A 22,948-nucleotide genomic window follows, 5' to 3' on the forward strand; every position below is an offset into this window, starting at 1 on the left:
AAGATTACCACAGCATTATTTGTGATAAAATAATGTGTCTACTAGTCAGTGAATAGCTAAATGATATAAAATATTATAGTCATTTCAATTTTAAAATTTGCTTTAATGACAGAAAAATGTTCATAGGATAAAAAATATTTATAGTAGAATGTAACTTTAATTCTAGAAGAAAAGCAAGAACAAGCTGAAACAAACACACAAACAAACCCAAGACCAACAAACCCTGAATGGGAACATTTTGAGTGTATATACGTGTACCCACATGTTCCCTGTGCTACATGTCCCTTGATATAAGAACAGTCAGAAATAACAAACACTATTTTACACCCAAATCTAAACATCACTAATAGGATGGACTCTTCAAGAAGAAACAACTTCAGAGCAAGCACAAGGACAGTAGAGGATAAACTTTGGTCCAACTGACATGGTAGAGACCAGCCTGTTCCAGACCAAGCAGGGATACGTAGTGAGACCCTATTTAAAAATGAACCAGCAAAGTATCATGTGCAAAGAATATGGATATAAGGAATGCTGGGGTCATACCAAAATGATACAACCAGGCTTAAAGGGACTTCCACCAATCTGTACAATTTTAGTATCAAAATAGATGATTCATTGAGTAAGATAGGAAAACAGGAATTCATGTTGCTATAAACAAATCACTCCATGGCAAATGAATACAAGGAAGGGGATCTCTTCATTAGAATAGAGTAAAAATGAATAATAGAGAAGAAATATTCTTCCTCCACCTTCTTCAGCTCACTACACAACCCTAGATGGTCTAGAACTTGCTATGGAGTCCAGGGTAGCCTTGAACTCACAGAGATCCTCTTGCCTCTGCCTTCCAAATGCTGGGAGTGAAAATGTGTATCTCCATACACAGTAAAAGAAATTATTGATGGTGGTGGTGGTGGTGGTGGTGGTGGTGGTGGTGGTGGTGGTGGTGGTGGTGGTGGTTTCGTGAGACATGACTTCTCTGTATATCTTGGATGGCCTGGAACGCAGAGATCCACCTGCCTCCACCTCCAGAATGCTGGGATTAAAGCTATGTGCATGCCTAGCAAATTATTCTTTAAAGAACAAGCTGTGTGTAATGGCAAATACCTCTAACCCCTTCACTTAGGAGAATAAGGCAGGACGACTGTCCTCAGTTTCAAGTCAGTCCAGACTACCCAAGGAGTTTCAGTTCACCCTGAGCTAAGAGTCTCAAGAAACCAAAACAAATTAAAAACTAAAACAATGATAAAATAAAGCCTGGCATTCCGGCACATCTCTTTAATTCCTAGCTCTTGGGAGACAGAGAAAGGCAGAACTCTATGAATTCTATGCTAGCCTGGGCTACACAGTGAGACCCTGCCCTAAAATAAATAAATAAACAGTGAACATCCACACATCCCCTCTACACATTCTATCATTTCAGCTTTATGAACGCCCAACAGCAGCTTCGACAAACACAACCAAAGCGACAGCTGCCCGCACTGAGGGCTGCAGAGAGAGCGAATGCCCACAGCACACACAGCACACACAGCACACACAGCACACACAGCACACTGCCTCTGCCATGGAGAAGAGCTCATGACCTAGGCAGGTGGATTAATGCTGAGAAAAACAAACCACCAGAGACAGTGTTGAGATTTGTGGAAATGTGGATTGGACTTCATGGTAACCATGGCAGTAAACACGTGTGACAGAACCTTGCTGGGATGCCAACGAGTGGCTGTAACTTCGCTATCAGGCTCTCCCAAGGCCACTTGAGACATACAAGTAATGTGCTCACCTGGCCTCATCATTCATTGCAGTGTGGTCAATAGGCGCCATGAAACTCAGGAGCTTGCTAAGCACATGGAACCTAGACAAACAAGAAAACAAACAGCAGTATGAGTAACCATTAACTCAGCAAGAGAGACGTCTGACCAGCTAAATCCCATGGCTGACCACCATGAACTCTGGTTCCAGAGCGGAGTGGAGAAAGGTCACAGGCACTTGCAACTCTATTCTCTTTTCCTGGCATTTTCTGACTAACAAGGACCTACAAGGCCCTACAGCTGGCACTTAGGTTGCAACTATCTGGAAGGCTAAAATAACACCACGCTTGACCACAAAGGGTGTGTAGTCCAAGCTGGCCTCAAGCTTTGATCCTCTGGCTTTAGCTTCCGAAGTACTGAGCTTATGGGTTATAGTATTGCTGGCCTCTCTCAATTCTTTGGAAGAATATACTTATTTCCAAGAGAAATTCCATTAGGTAAGAATAAGAGAATGCTTACTTTTGTACCAGACATCTACACAGCATTTGAACCTGTGTCTCCCAACAGTTCCTTCTGAAGAGACCCTAGTAAGTTATCTAGTCTTATACACGGCCTCAGAGAGCAACCTGAGCCTAACAGTAATGAATGAAGCTGCCATTTACACATACTGTGAGTAACATCCTTTAATCCCTGTGAGAAGAAGGGACGACAGGTTCAGAAAAGGGAATGGAACTGGACAAGGGAAGGAACACTAGGGTGGCCAACTGACCCAGCCTTGGAAACATGACAGGACAGTAACAGCAGTGGCAGCCAACACTGCGGCAGTGCGTGGTGGGGACCAGCACTTCTGAGAGCTCCACATACCATCTTCACTGACTCTTACCACAGACTGGTTCTGAGTCATTATCATCCCCATTTACAAATGAGGAAACCAGCAAAAAGAGTTCAAGTCTGGGGCTGGAGACATGGGGGTTAAGAACACTGACTGTTCATCCAGAGGTTGTGAGTTCAATCCCCAGCAACCACATGGTGGCTCACAACCATCTGTCATGGGATCTGATGCCCTTTTCTGGTGTCTGAGGACAGCTACAGTGTACTCACATACATAAAATAAATAAATGAATCTTTTTAAAAAAAAGTTCAAGGTCTCCCCTAAAGTAAGCATTAGTCCCCATCAGAGCTGGAATCCAAACTCAGGCAGTGTGGCTAGAGTCACCCTCTTAATTTCAACAGTAACAATGTCCAGAGAAGCACCAGAGCTGTACATCTCAACCTTGAAGTGGAAAAAGCCTAACAGTTCAGGCTGAATTGTAAGAGAAGTAACAGCTCCTGTGCACTTGCTTCTGCAAAGCTGAGCCAGCATTTCCTGCTAAGTTTTTTCTTTTTCTTTTTTTCGGAGCTGGGGATCGAACCCAGGGCCTTGAGCTTGCTAGGCAAGCGCTCTACCGCTGAGCTAAATCCCCAACCCCTCCTGCTAAGTTTTAACAAACCCCAAAGAAGGCCAAGCAACTATGAAGTCTGCTTGTGTGAAGTTGGTTCTCTCCCTTGTCTCAACGGGGTTTTGCTAGTTCCCCAGGCTAGCTTCCAAATTACAATACTCCTGACTGTACCTGCTACTGCTAAAGTTACAGGCATGCATCAACTAAAGACATTTAAAAGTGTTCCATATTTGTCTAAAGGAAAACAATAGAAGAGAGGCAATTTAACTTTTTAATGATGCAGGACACACACACACACACACACACACACACAATTTATATACAGTCATATATCTAATACAACAAGGTAAAGATGTTTTTGGCTGAACTATCAACTATGGCAGACCCTTTGACACTGAGGTTTTATCAGATAACACTGCCTTACTCTGGCCCCAGGATGTAAATCTAAAAGTCTAGCAATGTCAGTTGCTATTCTCTTGCTCTGTCTTTTGTCTGTGTGTTTCTTTGTAGAATACTTTTATTATTAATTATGTATACACATGTAGATCTCTGTGTGTGCCTAGCTCCAGGGGATATGAGTTGTGAGCTGCCTGATATGGATGCTGGGAATCAAACTCATGTCCTGTGCAAGAGCAGTCAGTATCTGCTGCTTCTCCAGACTCATTATTAGTTTAGCGGAGCGTTTTCATAGCATCAAAAATGCTTCTATTTGCCCACAAAAGTTATATTCCTCATCATTTAAATACACTATTAATATTTTTAAAGTCCTCCACTTTTGTCTTTTTAAAGCTAAAATAATCATTCTGATTTTGTTTTCTAATTATTTCTTTGAGGGAAATACTAACAGTATTTTATACATCCACTGACAACAATAGAATAAACATTCAATAAACTGCACTTTCCCTTTTAGAGTAAGAAAACAAGGTCATAAAAATATTTGCACATCATTTTGTTACTTTTATCATCTATAAAAACAGAATTATGAGCAGTGGGTGTGGCAGCAGATACCAGAATATTGTCACCCCCTCAGAAGGGTTTTTTTTAGTTCAAGGTCAGCCTGTCTCAAAGACCAAAATCAAAACTAGATTCATCAGGAGAAAAATGGAACAAAGAAAACTAAGCAGAAACAACATGGCCTCTTGTTCATTTGCTTCCCACAAACTTACCGAAGTTTTCTTCCTTTGCTGGCTTTTCTATCTACCTTCTTGCGGATTTTGCTTCGTAGTTTCTGGATTGCAAGCCACTGCCTGGGAAAATCACAAGCCATGTTATGCATCACTACCCACAGAAACAATTATGAATATTGACAAATTGGAATTTTTCTCTCTAACAACCCTGCAGAAAGAAATCATCAACCTACATCAAATTCCTCAAATAGTCTTGGGCCAAAGTGACTGATCAATCGGAGAGGATTTGTGCGATGGTAAAAGACAAACGGCAGCTGGGAAATTCTACAGCAAATCTGGTTTAACATTGTTCCTCGTACAGAGCTGCAGTGACAAGCACTCAGTCTGCCACTGAGAGTAAGCTGCTGGCTCCCTGTTCCAGCTTATACACATGGTCTCTTGCTACTGCAAGTGCTAGTTGGTCTGAAAGCATCAACTGATTCTCATTTATGTCCTCACCACCCCCTCTTGGCTTTTGACACAGAGTCTCTCTATGTAGCCCTGGCTGTCCTTGAACCCGCCTCTACCTCTCAAGTGCTAAGGTTGAAGACATGCACCACTATGCCTGGCTCAGTTTTCTACCCTCGGTGCTTTTGCTTCTCTTAATTAAAAAGTTTACACTTATTTCCTTATCTGTGTGTGCCCTCACTTGTGCATGCCTGACCATATTACAGCACATGTATTAAGGTCAACTCATGAGGGCCTCCTTCCACTATGTGAATTCTGGGAACCAAACACAGGGCGTCTGCAAGTGCAGCAACTCAGATCATCAGCCTTGGTGGCAAGTGCCTTTACCTACAGTCCCTTACCGGTTCTCCTTTCTAACTGCTTCTAAAGATTTATTTTATTTAATGTGTATTAGTTTTTCGCTTGCATGCATTTATGTAAACTAACTGTGTGACCCTTGCCTATGGAGGTTAGAGAGGGCATCAGATCCCCTGGAACTGCAGTTACAGATAGATGTGAGCCACTGTGTGAATGCTGGGAGCCAAAGCTTCAAGTGCCAGTAACCACTAAGCCATCTCACCTGCCCCTCCCCTCTAACTTAATAATTATCCACTAGGCTTACAGTTGTTTAATTTGTATTCTCTACATAGTAATATATACATCCTATCTGTAATATTTCCATATGTGTTAATAAAAGATAAAGACTCTCCTTCCCCTCCGTCAATATTATCTCTTTATTTTTTTAGACAGTTCTCACTATGTAACCTTGGCTATCCTAGAATTCCCTGTGTAGCTAGGCTGGCCTTGAACTCACAAAGATCCATCTGCCTCTTCCTCCCAGGTAATGGGATTAAAGGTGTGTGCCACCACCTGGCCTCAATGTGATTTTAATACCATTATCACACCTTTAAAAAAAGGCAAGAAAACTGACACAATAAATAATATTTATTCTCAATTATTTATCAGTCTCCAAACACCTTAGATTATCTTTTTTTCATAATGGCTTAGTGGGTCAGGGTCCATATAGGATTCATATGTTTGTGGTCATCTTAAGAGTCCTTCAGAAACTTAATTTTTCTTGTAAGAGTTGAAAACAAACTAGAAGAATCCCCTCAAACTGTTCCTGTGAACAAATGGAAAGGGAACTGCAGTAGCAGCTCGTCATCTTACCTGACTTGCACAAGGAAAACCCAGCATGGGGCGGGGGGAGTCTAGGGAAATCCAATTACTGTAATCTTAATATAATCTTAATTACTATAATCTATTTTATTGTAAAGACAGATAAATGTATAATATAATCATCACTTAAATACAATTTGCTCTATCACATTAACTATACAGTGAACATCCCTACAACATTCCAAAGGCATGGGAAATATCAACAGTGCTCTACCCTAAAATTCAACTCAAAATTACTTCATCAAAGCTAATTTTTCATTGCCTACTCAAAATGCTGCTCTGCCCAGAATCTCATTCTGATGTCTACAGCTTTTGTTTGTTTCTTATGCTTTTTCAAATTATGGCTTGTGGTTATTTAAATGCACACCTCTCATTAGGTAGCACTCTAAATGCCCTTCTTATTTTGAAAGCACAGGAGAAGCACACAAACAAGAGCCTTCCTTCACTATTTTGCATTCTACACTGACCTCTGGGTAATCCTCTATTTCCAGTTGAGCTGGAGCTTCTCTGGGGGGGTGGAGGTCTACACTAGGGCAGATTAAGAAAGCAGATTCATCTGAGCCAGGAACCTGTTGTACACAGCACAACAAGGAACCTGCTCTGATAGCTGAGAGCACAGGTTTAGGCAGAAGCCTTTATACACTGGCTAGCAGGTTGCTATGGATATAAACACAACCCAAACAAAGGGTAAAGATCAGAAGACTGATAATTATGGGACCAGCCATTGCCTTGGATGCAAAATTAAAGGATTCAATGGGAGAAACTACACAAGCAGTTTGAATGAACAGAAAACCATATCTAAGTTACCTTCCCATGGCCACCTGATCATTTGGATCCAAAGAGCTGGTCTTCCGCTCTATGAGTTCTCGAAGGAGCTAAGGAAAAAGGAAAGCAACTGAGTTATTATCATTTCCAGTGGCAACTGGCTTAAAAGGGTATAGAAAGAATTCTGAATGGCATAGTGATCACTTGAAAATTACAATCAGTAAGAATATCCATTAGTTCTTTTAGATTTATATAGTTTTCAATTTGGATGACTTATGGTGCTAGAGTTTCTTTCAAATGCATCAGAGTGTGTAACACTCTCTTCACTGTTTTATGACCACTTTTCCTTGTCTGATCAACAATGGATAATCTTTAAAAGGTCAGGTAGGAAGGGCTGTGAGCAAAAGGGGAAATGTATCAGCTTCCAACCAATGAGATAATGGTGCAAAGTTAACTTCAGAACTATAACCCCAGCGATCAGAAGGTCTTCCCTGAGTGAAAGCCCTGACTGCCAACAATGAAGAGTGCAGACTTCATCTCTTACCTTCTTCTACAGCTGTGCTCTGCTGTGCTGGTGCTAACAACTGACTTCACTAGACACGACACAAACACGTGAGCACAGCCAACAACATTCTGAGGAACCAAAAGGAGGTCATTTGTGCTCTTCTTGTCTAATGGAGTGGGTCTCCATCTTCTAGGGTTAATTCCATGGGGCTCACTCTAACATTATTCTCCCATTCTCCTCTTAATCCTGGCACTCCACTGCATCCAGTAAAAACCTCAATCTATACCTTTTATACACTTAGGAATTTGCATAGGACTTTAGAGTCCTCAGTATAAAGGTTTCATGAAATTTAAACAGGAAAGGAGAAGAGAACTTTAACTTGCAATAATAAAATTAGGTGTAACCTCTCCTATATAAGTTCTTCATGCAGAGAAATGACAACAGAAATTAAGTTTCCAGACAGCTGAGAGAAATCTAGAATAAACTAGTCCCTGCTAACCATCCATCAATAATACACGTTTGGCTTTAAAAATTGTTTCTTCACAAAAACAAGCAATTATTTTGTAGGTAAAGCATAGCGGATACATAGTTATTTCACTAAATTAAATAGCTGAAGCCTGTGGGGGGATGGAGAAAAATAAAAGTATGAAAGTAGTTTACTTTCTAATTTTCATTTGTGTGTGTAAGTAGGCACTGAAGAAGTAAAATTTACAAAAACATCCACTTCCATAAGACGCAGCTTTACTGCACACAGGAAAGGATATCTCAATCGCAATTAAAAACCCTACTGTGAAGTTTTCTCATTTGCTTATTTTGGGCATTATTACCACAGCAATTACGGTTAAAAATGCAGGGACCAGAGGCCACTGGTTTATTATCACTAGAAAACAGCAAGCAATTTCTCTACCCCGTTTATCTGATTGATTCCTAACGTCTTTCTGGCAGCCAATCTATCAGTTTATCTCTCCTACTTCATCACAGTCACTTCTGGCAGCTAAATACAAGATCCAAATCCAGTGCTCCACAGACACACGACACGGTAAACCTGTGTCACACAGCTGCTGAGCAAACAGCTGCTCGAGGGCTGAGCTCAAATGGGCTCTGCTTCCCAGTCAGTGTTCTGTGAGAACCAGCGTGAGAGAAAGGGTGAGGGAGAGAAAAGAATGAAATGACTGGGTTTTACTGCTCTACCTTGTTCCAGCCATACGAGAGATTATAGTCACCATTCCTGGTTTTCTTAATCACCCCTGATCCCTTGAGCCTGAACCATTATAGCCACTGGGGAGCAAGTGCTCATGGAAGGTTCCTGCAGCACAACAGGCATGGCTTCATCTGGAAGAGTGCGCCTGCCACAAGCCCTGACAGAGACTGGAAATCAGAGCCGCACAACTGCAGAGGACCTATGACACTGCAGCCACCACCCCTCAAATACCAAGGTGATGATGCTGTGTCTGCTTTCAAGCATCCTGTGTATTTTACACACCCAGATCTGCATCCTTCTCCTAGTCACTCACAGTAAAGAAGATGCTACCAACCTGCTGCCTGTCTAACTTACTGGGATCCAAGATTTCCTAAGAAATACGTCAGCATATTATCCACGGATATTATTTAGTAAAGTAATGCAACACACCTTAAGAAGCCATATCTTACGGTGGTCTGAATCTGCATGTCCCTGATAACAAGCCAGGCAGGGCCTCTTCCTGTATTTACTGGGCATCCATGTTCTTCATGGAGAAAGGTCTATTCAGATCCTTCACCCATTTTAAAGTTGACCCGGGAGTCCTGTAGAGGTGGTTCTGTGATGGAGAGCACTGGATGCTCTTGAAGAGGTCCCAGGTCTTGTCTCCAGCATGAACTGGTGGCTCATAACTGTGTGTAATTCTAGTCTCAGAGGGATCCAATGCCCTTTTTTGGCCTTCAAGGGCATTGTACACAGATAGTGCACAGACATAACTGCAGGTAGAGCGCACGCGCGCACACACGCACACACACACATATTTTAAAATAATATAAAATAAAATAATAAAGTTGGGTTGTGTTGCTATCAAGATGTAGCTGTTTGTGTACTTTGTGCACTGGCCCCTTACAAGGGAGTGCCCTTCCACTCTCGTGATGGTATCATTTGTAGCAGGTAAGTAGTTAATTTTAATATCATTTTTCTCTCTGTTTGTGCTTTTAATGTTGTATATAGGAAAACACTGTGTAGCCCAAGGTCATGGAGATTTACTCCTATAAGTTAATCTTAGAGTTTTCCAATTCATGTGGTGCACTTCAGTTACCTTTGTACATGGTATAAGGTGGAAAGTAGACGTCCAGCTTTATTCTTACACATGATACCCTATTGTTTCATTTGTTGAAAAGTCTATTCTTTTCTCCAGTTAACTGTCTTAGCACTTGGTCAAAAGGCCAAGCCAGTTTAAAAGAACTTGGTTTTTGGTCACATAATCCCTGGCTTTCTAAATTTGTGATCTAGAGTTACTGAATCCTGCTTCTCAGGCTTTTACAGTTCAAAGACACAGAACCTGAGAGGGAAAGTGCTGGGACAACACTGTCCATAACGCAGCTGGCCTACCTGAAGGCAGAGTTTCTAACTCCTCCTTGGTAAACAGAGATGGCCCAGCTCCTGTGTGTGTGTTCAGACTCTCCCACACACGGTATAAAAGCAGAGCCTGTAACCCCAACATTTAGGTGCAAACATGAGAATAAAGAGTTTAGGCTATCCTCCTGTACACAACCTGGGTTATACAGACTCTGTCTCAAAAAAAAAAAAAAAAAGGTTCTTTTACCCTTCTGTTCACTCCCAAAGGAATTTTTCCCTGTTCTGTCTCCTACTTTATCACCCATGGTCTGTTTTTAGTTCCCTAGTCTTTCAAATTAACCATAAAGCTAGTGTGGTAACAGTGTACACCTTTAATTCCAGTACTCAGGAGATAGAGGCAGGTGGATCTATGAGTTTGGGGTCAGCCTGGTCTACAGAGCAGGGCTGCAGGACAACTAAAGCTACAAAGTGAGACCCCGCCTCAACGACAGATGATGGATGGACGGACGGACAGATGGATTGACAGACAGACAGACAGATAGAATAAGCCAAATTAACCCTAAAAGAAGATTTGTGCGATTTTCTCATTTTTTTTTCCAACAGAATATCCTTATTATTTGGGAATTTCATAAAATGTACCCCCCCATAACACTCACTTCCCATTCCTCCCAGATCTACCCTACCACTCTTGTGCCCTCTTCTAAAGAAACAAAAACAAAAAAACCCAACCAAACATACAAACAAAAAGCCCCCCACCACGTCCAATTTGTGCTGCCCATATACTCAGTAGAGCATGGCCAAACTCCCAGTGGTCAGCTCCTTATAGATAACTGACTTCAGCAACCATCACCACCACCTCCTTCACCACCACCTTCACCACCACCACCGCCGCCGCCGCCGCCGCCGCCGCCGCCGCCGCCGCCGCCGCCGCCGCCGCCGCCGCCACCACCACAATCTCTACCACCACCACCGCCGCCGCCGCCACCGCCGCCGCCGCCGCCGCCGCCGCCCACCACCACCACCACCACCACCACCACCACCACCACCACCACCACCACCACCACCACCACCAGAAGCCATCAACAGTGAAGAGCTATACTTCAGCATCCCTGTCAAAATTTTTAAGGACTCTTCAACGGCTTCCTGTCTAGACTGTTACTTTGGGGTTGGGGGAGGCTGTCACAGAATCTTCCAATGTCTCTCATTCTCAACTACAAGTCTGCAATCATTGACAACCACTGCAAAAGAAGCTTCACTGCCCAACAGCCAGCAGCAAGAAAACAGACACCAACATGGCCTTCAGCTGCAAAGCGAACCATGGAAGTCTTACATGGAGGCTCAATCCAGAAAATGAACCGTTATCCATCTCCTTTGGTACTCATAGCTAGCAGCAGGTTAGGGGGCAGTGCCTGTGGGAGCTCCAGGCTGCCCTGTGGCCCTATTCTGCAATGACATACTCCCACTTCCATGGCAACCTCCACGTGCTCCCACATCTGCTGCCACTGCTCCTGCCTCTCCACTGCTCTAATCCACCATCTTTTTTACCTCTCCACCCTGTATTTATTCATTGAAGTAGCACTGCAAACTACACACACACACACACACACACACACACACACACACACACACACACACACACACACACACACAGCTTTTCAAGCAAATACTCATGGCAACAAGTTATTGGTCTGGTTCAAGTTTCTGGTTTCTGAAGCACCATAAATACTAGACTTTCACTCAAACTCACCTGGGATTTCCTGATGTTGCCCAGAGTCAGGGTGATCTTGGAGTGGGCAGGGAACCCAGGAGCAGGATTCCCAAGAACTCCAGGTTATTGCACACCTCTCTGCCCTCAGTGCTGGCTGTCCTGCTGGCTCACCATTATGATCATGGCACTTGTAGCCCATGGGAAGCACCATGGCCACAAGTTCTCCTCCCCACTACAGCCAAGAGCTGCAGCAATGGCAGGACCAGCCGTACTCAACTACAACAGTGTTTGAGTGTCCACAGTGGTCATGATCCCATACCCACCTCCACCACGTGTCTCTGTTCTGTCATCTTTCCTTCCAATATCATGAGACCACTTTTTAAAAGCATCTTCCCTTAAGACCCTCCTTTTTTACAGTTGTTCCAGAGATACTGTGAGCTCTGTAAACTCCTCAGCCACCACATCTTCCCTTAGAGCCTCTCAAATCCTGTCACGTGATTTTTACTTGCTTGAGGCTTATAGAAACAGATTTGCATATATCATAATTTCAAATTATTGGGAAGGAATTGCTGCATGCACCCACAGTTTAACTTCAACATAAGATGACCCCCTTCCCACAGGACTTGTTTCTCTCACTTCTTTCCACAGGGTCCACTTGTTCCTCAACTAATTCTACCGCTTGACAGTCCTTTTGCCACTATCCTACTAAACAAATGCCAGTTTGTTCCTAGAGCCTTCTTCAATCTCCCCAAACCATCAGTAAACCTCTACTCTTCAGTAAGCATTTCCGTAGCTCATCTCATCTTTACCTCGCCATCAGCTTCTTGAGGGCAGGTAATAAGTTACTCAAATTCTTACATAATACCCCTGCAGGAATGATGCCACCCACACAATTATTACTTAATATATTCTTTGAATCAAAGTAAGCAGCCATCTTAGAAACAAGTACAAATAGTATTCAGCTTTTATAGGGGAAAAGTATAGTATTATGAGAAAATTAATGAAGAGTAGTATGGAAAGAAACTAGAATGAGTAGATAGATAAATTCCAAGAAACATCTTACTTCTGAACTTACAAACAATTCGCCTTTGGTTGCTATGGCAGAGAATGTACAACTAGAAGTGGTGGGTAAGCCCACCTAAGCTCCTCCTGGTCTGGGTCTTTAGAAACTCAGTTACTTTTCTAGCTTTCACTCAGCTGTGTTGTGCCTGGACTGTGATTTGGAAGGATGATAAGCTTAAATACCTAAGGAAGTGGCAATGTTTTCAAAAGCCATAATATTTCACTAAGCTTGGTCAGTTAGCATACAACTTATTAGTCAAAAGAGTAAATTTTCTCATCAGAACCCATACATTTCTTTAGACATAATATACAGTATCTCAATGTCTAATTATTTACTAGAAGTGTAAGAAAATCACTATCAGCATCAGGCCCTGATGTATGAGCGCAGAGATCTGAATGCTAGGGAACTTGTTGCCAATTTGCTTTTTCCTTTCTTCTTATGACAAATAAAAACAATTTTTTTCTTTTCTATTTTTCGGAGCTGGGGACCGAACCCAGGGCCTTGCGCTTGCTAGGCAAGCGCTCTACCACTGAGCTAAAACCCCAACCCCATAAAAACAATTTAATAAGAACTAAGTATAGCATTAAGCCACTCTTTCGAATCTTCACTAAGAGTAACAAGAAGACAAGGGTGCTGCTGGTTAGATTTTACAAGTCCCCACTGGCCTTTTGGTCCCTAGACATATGGTCTGGTATGTATTTTTTTTTCTTTCTGTCCTAAATGTGAGGAGGGGGTCCCTATGGGCCAGAGCTCGAGTGCTGACTATTTCTGGGCACTTTGGAAATATTTCTTTTAATAGTATCATATAATCTATCATTTGTGTTGAACAAATAAAGAAGTCCCACCAAGCTGGAGGACTTATAGGTAAGAAACTGGAAGGTGAGAACTAATCTGTATTCTGTAATTATGTTTCATAAGGACTAAGAGCCTGGCAGAAACAAACTCTTCTCACACTCCGTATTCAGATGCCAATAATTCTTCAGCCCCACTAGGATCAATACTCTATTGACTCTGCCACCTTTTCAGCCCCTCTCCTCCAGTGCTTACCCTCTTTATCAGGTAGATAATGATCCCATGGCTCCTCAGGATGATTGCTCCTGGAGTATCTCCTCTACTCTCCTACAGGCTGTGTCTTTGTTATACAGATCCACAACCTCTTACTAGGGATAGGAATCTTGGAGTTCAGTGATTTAAAAATTTTAGCAAGGAAAGAAAACAAAGTGAATATGCCATAAATGCCTCGGCAGTCTGGACAGCACCCCAACATCAAATATGTGTGCATTCCTGGGTCTGTGTGGCCTGACTGCATCTGATCTTTCCTCATCCATTGACCTCAAATCTTCATGATTTCATTTCTCTTTAGAGCTGAATAGTATTCCACAGTGTACATGCAGCACGTCTCCCTTTTCCATTCATCAGTGAAAGGACATTTATATTGTGTCTGTGCCCTGGCTACTGTGAGGAGAGCAGCAATGACCATGGCTGCACAGCTGATTATCTGTGGAGCAGAATGCCAAGGAGTCTGGTATTTAGGGGTCACATGGTAGGTTTATTTTTAATTTTTTGAGGATTCTCCACACTGATTTCCAGGGTGGCTGAACCAATTTACAATCCTACCACTGGTGAATGAGGGAATGGGATAAAGGACTAGAGATTCAGAACCACTCTGATAAGATCCCGCATCATAGCAAGCTTACCACATAAACAAACATGCAACCATTGTGAGCATGTTCATTCCAGGATTACAGAGAAGAAGATCCTATGTCTCTTTCCTTTGGAAGACACTAACCATATTAAATCCTAGTGTCTGAACTCAATCAACTTCACATGGCCATGAGAGAAACTCGAGCCCCTGTGCCCTGGGCTTATTTACCCCTATTCCCTGAGCCCTATCTCTAGGGTCTTCTGAGACTCACGTTAGTTTTCCTAGTCCCTTAGAGATAAGACAGAATACTTAAATGAGAACTTACATGTATTCTGAATTTTTTTAAATCAAGAAAAGATGTTAAATAATGTTTATTGTTTTTAATATTCTCTATTGGCAGAATATATCATATTAATTTACTTAATTTTTTATTAAATGAGGCTTGAATAGATAGGCTAAATACCACATGGTCATAGAATAAAATCTTTCCAACATGTTTATGGATTGAGTTTTTGGACTTTTGATTTTACAGTATAAAGAGTCAAATCCAGGTGCACATGGTAGGCAGGCTCTTTATTGCTGAACCACACAATCATACCAAAGTTTGCTGGCTTTATATAACTATGCATAAGAAATGCTGGTCTGTTTTCTTCCTTTGAAATGCTCTATCTGCTAATGGTGTTAAGATGACACTGGACTTCTCCCTCCTAACGACTAATGACTCTTCTGTAACGTAACCTGCATCAGCATTGGCTCTTTTAACTTGAAAAGAAATTACATTTAATCTATTGTGGGTGGGTCTGCATGTGTGTGTGGGAGGGGAGAGGCCTGCAGGTCAGAGAACAACATGGGAACTGGTTCTCTCCTCCTACCATGTGGTTCCAGGGACTGAATCCAGGTTTTCAGACCTGGCGACAAGCCCCTTCGCTTGCTGAGACATCTTACTGGCCCTAAATGTGTACACATGTCCACTCGTGCACACACGTGCCATGGCACACTAGTGGAGGCAATTCCCTGCTTCCGCCTTTATGTGGTATTCTAGTTTCGTTCTGCTGTTGTGATTAACACTGTGATCAAAATCAAGTTAGAGAAGAAAGGGTTTGTGGGTCTTACACTGCCAGCTGACAGCTCAGTCAGGGCAGGAACTCAGGCAGGAGCCGGATGCAGGAGCCACGGAGGAACACTGCTTGCTGGCTCCCTCTAGCTCCTGCTTAGCTAGCTTTTTAATACAGCCCAGGACCACCTGCCCAGGGAGGGCCCCACCCAAGTGAGGTGGGCATTCTTTATCAGTTAGTGCAAGCTGGAGCTGCAGAGTGAGCTGGAGACTAGCCAGAGCTCCACAGCAAAAGCTTGTCTCAAAAGGCAGAACAAGGAGCTAGAAAGACTGCTTGGTGGTTAGGAGAGCCTACTATTCTTGCAGAGGACTACAGTTTCCATGCTGTGTGACTTACAGCTGCCTGGAACTCTAGCTCCAGGGATCTATAACCTCTTCTGGCCTCCATGGGCAACTGCACTTGTATGTACAGACCTGCATGCAAATGCACACGAATAATTAAAAATAACTAAAATCCCTTAACATACACACAAAACCAAACCAAACAAACAACCAAACAGCCAAACAAAACAACTAAATAAATGTGAGCACAGGAAGAAGAGACAGGAAGGAGTGGACTTCATATAACCAAAATAAGTTCTGGTTTCTTCTCCAAACTAGTACAACTATTTTTTCCCATCTCAACAAATAGCACATCATCCTTTCAATTGTAAAGGCGGAAATCTCAGTCGTCTTTCATCAGTCTTTTCATATTCCACATGAAATCAGTCCATGAGCAAATCCTCAGTTCTTTAACTTATCTCCACAACCCAAACACTTTCCCTCCACAGTCACCCTAGTCAAGGCCCCACCATCTCCTGCATGTACCATCTCAAGTGTCCCGCAGTCTCTACATCTGCTCCCTTGTCACTTAAGTTCTTATATCTGTTTTCAGCACGACCACCAGAGTAACCCTGTATCAATCACGAGACCTGTCTCACATTCCTCTTTTGCCGTGTAAAGTCTAAGGTGGCCTGACGTGATGGTGCCTGAAGAACTAGTTCCAGTGTATCCTGTCTACTATGTCCCTTGATGCTCCTAGGTTGTGGTAGCTCCTTCGTACCTCAGAGCCTCTGCTCTTGCCACCCACTCCTGCAACACTCACCATGTAGACACTTGTATGGCAGTTGGTGACTTTCTCGGTGTCTGCTCAGGTATCATCTTATTGCCGGGAAGACACAACGCCCTTCCCCTCCTTGCTGTGCTTGTCAGTGTTTCCCTGCCTCGTCCTGTCTAACCTACAGTGAGCACTCAAAATAACAGGGGCTTTGTCTTCCTCCAGCCTTTAATAGAGCCCTGAGAAACACAGTGTAGAAATGGTCCATATTTGTAGAGCCTGACACAGGCTCTACTAAACCCTTGAAATGTAGCTGATGTGACTAAGTGGATTTTCAATTTTTATTCTATTTTAATAATCAAAACAAATTTGTTGAGCATGGTGGCATGTGTCTATAATCCTAGCACTGGGAGGTTCAGGCAGAAAGATCATGAATTCAAGAACAGTCCAGGTAACATAGTAAGTTCTAGGGTAGCCTAGGCAACATCGTGAGGCTGCCCCTAAACAGTAACAAAACCCTTGAGTTCAGTTAGATATGACTGCTGCACTGAACTACAGACTAGAAGAGCAAAAAGAACAATTTCTCAAAAACACACAATAGTAAACGCGAATGCTTGCTGATGACTGACTGACTGAATGAATGAATGAATGAGAAAATAAATGGCATTGTTTTTGGTTTGTTTTGTTGTTGTTGTTGTGGTTGTTGTTAAAGACGTGTTTGCTGTGCAGCCCACATTGGCCTCAAACTTACAACCTTCCCACTACAGGCTGTCACTACAAAACTTGAAGGGCTTTCTTCTCCAAAAGGTAAGACGATAGCTAACGACCCGGGTCCTCTTCCATCTGAAGGCTCTTCTTATAATCTGGCTTCTGTTGTGTCAACAATGACCGAATTCTTGGAAATAAAGAATTAAAGACAGATTCTCACTATGTAGCTCTAGAACTTTGTCACATTGACCAGGCCAGCCTTGAACTCAGAGATTTGACTGACTCTGCCTCCTGAGTAGTGGGATTGAAGGTGTGTCTGCTCCTCCAGTCACGCTGTTTTGAGACGGGGTCTTACTGTGCGTCCTACGCAGTCCTCTAACTTCTAGAGACCCACCTGCCTCTCTCTACCCTTCATGTGCAGGGATTGAAGGTATGACCACCTTGCCTGGCACATGCCATATTTTTAAAGAAAAGCTAGCTGTGCAACTACACAAGATTAGAACCTCCTTCTTGTTAGGAAGATTAATTCCTTGGGAAGGGAATTTCAGCAGATTAGCCTCTATAAATCCATCACCTGGCACAATAAATGTTAATGGAATGGTCATAATTGCATAAAAGTCATACATGTGAACTGTCAGAGTGTCCTCAAGTGAATTTTCAAATTTGTCCAATCAAAAGGTAAATGTACTACGAAGAAAATCAAGCAGAATCAAGGGCACTTTCATTTCCATGTTCTGGCCTGTGTGAGGGCTCATCTCCCCTAGTCACTCCTTGAGGTCAAGTAGGTTCAATTTTAGATCCACAATCATACATATTTCGGAGGCTTTTAGTAACTTATCTTCTTTTTTGTTAGAGCATTTCCCTGCAAGTTACTTTTGAAGAAAGAATACACTAAACAGAACTTAGTACCAAGTCAATATGCCTATCTGAGTGAAGAAAGTGTTTTTATTCCTCGAGAAGTACCAAGTTCTTCACTTGCAGCTACAACATTACTGCTGTATCCTATGTTTATACTCAGCCAGTATATATTGTACTTATTATTACAAAAAAAGGCAATTATGACCACATACTTGCCAAGTAAACCTTCATGATACCATTGATGCTTTAAAAGGCCTCTTCAACAGTTTTAACACAACCCTACTTCTTTCCTAACAGGCCCAATAAACTGTACTGCTTAAAGCTTTGTTCTACAGTTTTACCTTCAATGAGTGGAGCCTCCAAGGTATTTAAGTCAGGCTCTGGTATACTTTTAAAAATAGCAAAGCAGAGAAAATGGAGGTGCTAGGTATGTTGACATACTCCTTTAATTCCAAGGCTTGGGAGGCTGAAACAGGAGGATCTCTGTGAGTTCAAGGCCAGTTTGATCTACATAGAGAATTCCAGGCCAGCCAAGGCAACATAGTGAAACTCTGTCAAAGGCCTAGTCATGTTACCTTCCCTTGATGCTGTGGTTTGATGAAACTTCTGGACCTAACATTTTAAAATGTGCCCTTGCTGGGTGTAGTGTTCAGGCCTATAAACCTTGTATATGGAAGGATCCTTGTACAGAACTAGATCAAGGGTTCAAAGCCAGCCTGGGCTACATAAGACTCTTTCTCAATGAAATAAAACTGAAGTCAGGAAAAAGTACCTTTTATCCTTCTGTTCTGCAGCAGCTTCCATGATAATGACTCAAGCTAGTGACCAAATGCTGGTGCTGACACCATTCTCAATGCTAACAATAATGGCAATGTCTACAGAGACAGTATACAAGCAACCATGTATCTCAAATAAAATTCTTACACATGGGACACAAATTAGAATTTACTTGGACATTGTTAATTAGTTTTTAAAATATTATCATGTCCCCTAAACCCAAAATGGTTAGCTCTCTGCTCTGTCTTCAGTCATAATGTCAATTTTCAAATTCATTTACATGTATGTTTTCTCTATAAAATCACCACTACTACCTATGCACAATAAATTTCATTAGACTTTTAAGAAACACTATCCAGATCCCAAATACAAACACTTAAAAAAATAAAATTAAATACATAAGACAGCTCTTATAAAAGGTATCTATTTCCCAGTATTGGTGGGAGCAAGAAGAAATATCAGACTTTCTAACTTGCTAATAACCATTAACTGGGCCACTGGGAAGTTACATGGCAACAGAAAGAACACAGCACTGCCATTAACTTCAGTGATGGCTTCAGACACTGCTTATTCTCACGTCCATTTAAATGCATACAATTAAAGCCACTACATCAACTGTCCATTTTAATCACTCACCGAGTTAATTAAAGAAAACCATCTTGTCAGACAGCCTGCTGCTTCTCTACTTCTTTCTCAACATGATCAACTTTTAATAGTCCACCAAATTAGTAATTACTTGTTTATGGCATTATCAACTATCTTGGATACAGAGGTCTAGCATGTAGCAAGGTCAGTACTAGACATATCCTGAACGGAAATAAAAGGAGAAATTTAACCCATCAACGTGGTCAGAAAAACAGAAGAGTCTGCTATGCCTTTCTCTAGGTACTCCTGGCAAGATTCAAAGTGGCAAGACAAACCGGATCAAAACTAAACAAAACTGGAAGCAAAGTCCTAATGAACCCATATGAACGCAGACATTGACCTGTCAACATCTAAGTTCAATTCAGGCTTGCTTAACAAAATAACTGCTGAGGTGACAAGAAACTAGTCAGAGGTCTGGGCTATGAAAAGCCCAGTCACTTTACACTGCTCACTGTTAAGGGCAATCGTATTACACCAGATCTTAATGAGGATTAAATAGAGGTGTCTGGTATAACCAATACTCAGAAAATATTTGCTCCTAAACCATTAAGAATTCAGGTTTACCAAGAAAAATCTACCTGGGCTTTTTAAAAGGCAAACAAAAGAAAACCCTAAGTAGCAGTAATTCCGGTAACACCCCCCCCCCCCTTTTTTTAAATGTCACAAAGTAGTATATAGAATCATGAAAATGAAAAATAGGTACTTAAGACATTTCTGAATGACCATGATTCATGCTCACTTGGTGTTTTGTGAAACTGTCTTTAGGGATGAGCTTTGAAAGTAGACAGACGGAATGCAAACCAATTCCATTCAAAAGTGAGAATTGCACCGCTTTTCTGCAGACCACAGGCCATTCCTAAAGTCCCCACTGTCAGCTACATCACGCCTTCGGTAATCCAGCTTCCCCACAAACCAGCATCAAAACTACGAAGCTAATTTTTTCATTAGAATTGTTAAGTAACAGGAGTTCAATAAATCATTTGCCTTCTAAAGAAAAAAAATTACTTTCTAACAACATAATATTTCTTCCAATCCTAAAAAAAAAAAATGAAGCTTATTTATTTACAAACTGAAAACCATAAAGCTATAATTTCTTTATGGCTAAGAATGAAATAGTTAAGAAATAAGGGTACACAGAAAGAACAAAATTTGGTCTAGGCAGCCTAGAGAGGAGGCTAATGTTGCCATTTGCTGTGTCATTTTTTTTTAGGATGTTACTTAAGTTTTCAAACTTTTTAAGTCTTTCAGCTCTAAAACTGCTAAGCCTGGGAGATGGCAAGATGGATGGTCGAGTGGATGATGGCACTTGCCACCAAGCCTAAAAACCTGAGTTCCCATGCACAAACATGTACTCACCCACCTAAGTATGTGCATACTCACACACACAAATACATAAATGAATAAATGTAATAAATGAATTTTTTTAAATGAAAGGATTAGGCTGGCAAGATGGCCCAGGAAGTAAAGGTGTACCAAGGCAGGCCTAATGACCAAAATTTCATCCCAGGGGGGATGAGGGAAGAGAGAACTGACTCCTGTCCTCTGACCTCCACATGTGCACCATGCATATAAACTCACACCACAGCTGCACACAGATACAAACACATAAACACAATAGAAATTTAAATTATAATCGAAACACTGGAGAGGCTGAGGAAGGAAGCTAAGAGGTCCAGGCCAGCCTGGGCTGTTTGGGAGGGTTAGGCGGTGTCCTTTTGCCTAAGGAAGTATGTCACTGGGGGAGGCCTTTGAAAATACATAGCTTTGCAGTATTTCCAATTTGCTCTGGTCCATGCTTGCAATTGAGGATGCGACCTCTCAGGTTCCTGCTGTCTGCCTGCTGGTATGTATGCCTTTGGTATAATGGACAATTCTTCTAGAAACAGAAACTTAAATAAACTCTTTCTTCTATCAGTTGCTTTCAGTCAGAGTATTCTATCACAGCAAAACCGAAAAATAATTAATACAAATACGATAATTTGAAAAAGTCATTTAGAAAAATAAATAAAAATTAAGCCAGAATGGTGGAACACACCTTTAATCCTACACTCTGGGGCTGGAGAGATGGCTTATCTGTTAAGAACACTGGCTAAGGGGCTGGGGATTTAGCTCAGTGGTAGAGCGCTTGCCTAGGAAGCGCAAGGCCCTGGGTTCAGTCCCCAGCTCCGGAAAAAAAAGAACCAAAAAAAACAAAAAAACAAAAAAAAAAAAACAAAGAACACTGGCTGCTCTTCCAAATGTTCTAAGTTTAATTCCCAGCAACCACATGGTGGCTCACAACCATCTGTAACGGGATCTGATGCCCTCTTCTGGTGTGTCTGAAGAGCTTGACAGTGTACTCACATACATAAATAAATCTTAAAAAAACAAACAAACAAACAAACAAACAAACAAAAACAACCCAGAACTCTGAAGGAAGAGAAAGGAGAATCTTTGTAAGTTCTAGGCCAACCTGGTCTACATAGCGAGTTCAGGACAGGCAGGACAAACTACATAGAGAAACCCTGACTCAAATAAATGGATGAATGCATGGATAGATGGACGGAGGAGATCTATAATTTTACCCCTTAGTTCCATCATTTTTGTATGTATAAATACACATGCTTGTGTGTGTGTGTGTGTGTGTGTGTGTGTGTGTATGTATGTGTGTGTGTGTGTGCACCTGTACTATTACGAAATAAAGTAGGCATGCTTTTAAAGTTCAAGGACCATTAAAAGACAAAGAATGAGAGTAAAACTGAAAGTGTGTGAGCAGGTGGGAGGCCTCTGACCCTATACATCATTCTTAGCAGTTAGGCCATTTACACAGCCTCATAATACCTGAATTAACCACATAAGCCTTTAAACCCTCACAATGGAACATTAAAATTCAATGTGGCTATAATCTCTTCCTTACAAAACATGGACCCAAAGAGTTTAGCCTCAAGTATGTTAAAAAGGTGTGTGTGTGTGTGTGTGTGTGTGTGTGTGTGTGTGTGTGTGTGTGTAATGTATTATATTCACCATCTACCTCATCCACATGACCATATTTTAAAAAGACAAAAGAGAAAAAAAAATAAAAGAAACTCACAGGCCTATTGTAACACATTGTACCCCTTCTGAATGCAATACTTAGCTCAGGCTCACTACCCTGACAAATAAGGAAAGCACTTTATGAAGCCAATTTAATTGGGAGGTGACAGAAAACATACAGCCATTTTCTTTAGCCTTATCATTGAATTGGCTTCAGTTCCAATCTCTGGCAAATCCCACTCAACAGAAGAAATTAACCAGGTCAGCAGAACAGGTGCTACGCTGTGTCTGTCAAGGGCCTGGCATCACCACAATTACTTGCACACAATGAAGCAGTAATCTTTACAGATCATCTCTTCCAAGCAGCATATTGGGGAGGGGGAAGAAAGCTGAAGGGAGGAGATGGGGGAGGAAAGGGGCAGTGAGCAGAAGAGGGCTAAGAAGCAATGGGAAAAGGCAAGAAAAGAAAATGAATGTGCAGCTGCCTTGCAGCTCAGCAGATGTCAGGACGTGATGTACGAGGCTAGGATAAGCTGTCGCAGCCTGCTGCCAAGGAGTGGTAAGTGATTAAAGCTTGCACAGTTCTAAGCACCATAT

At 41.9% G+C, this 22,948-nt stretch overlaps 1 protein-coding gene across 1 annotated transcript in view; it reads right to left on the reverse strand.

Annotated features, from left to right (window-relative positions):
• Positions 1 to 22,948, reverse strand: part of Aatf (apoptosis antagonizing transcription factor) — a 93,148-nt gene that overhangs the window by 23,591 nt on the left and 46,609 nt on the right. The window contains exons 10-12 of the mRNA NM_053720.1: positions 6,784 to 6,851; positions 4,351 to 4,431; positions 1,778 to 1,849 (exon numbers count right to left, since the gene is read on the reverse strand). Of these exons, the coding sequence (NP_446172.1) occupies positions 1,778 to 1,849; positions 4,351 to 4,431; positions 6,784 to 6,851 (221 nt within the window). The remainder of the gene's footprint in view (positions 1 to 1,777; positions 1,850 to 4,350; positions 4,432 to 6,783; positions 6,852 to 22,948) is intronic.

This window comes from Rattus norvegicus, chromosome 10, assembly GCF_021556685.1.
Source record: "Rattus norvegicus strain SHRSP/BbbUtx chromosome 10, alternate assembly SHRSP_T2T, whole genome shotgun sequence".
In the NCBI taxonomy this organism is placed as follows: domain Eukaryota; kingdom Metazoa; phylum Chordata; class Mammalia; order Rodentia; family Muridae; genus Rattus; species Rattus norvegicus.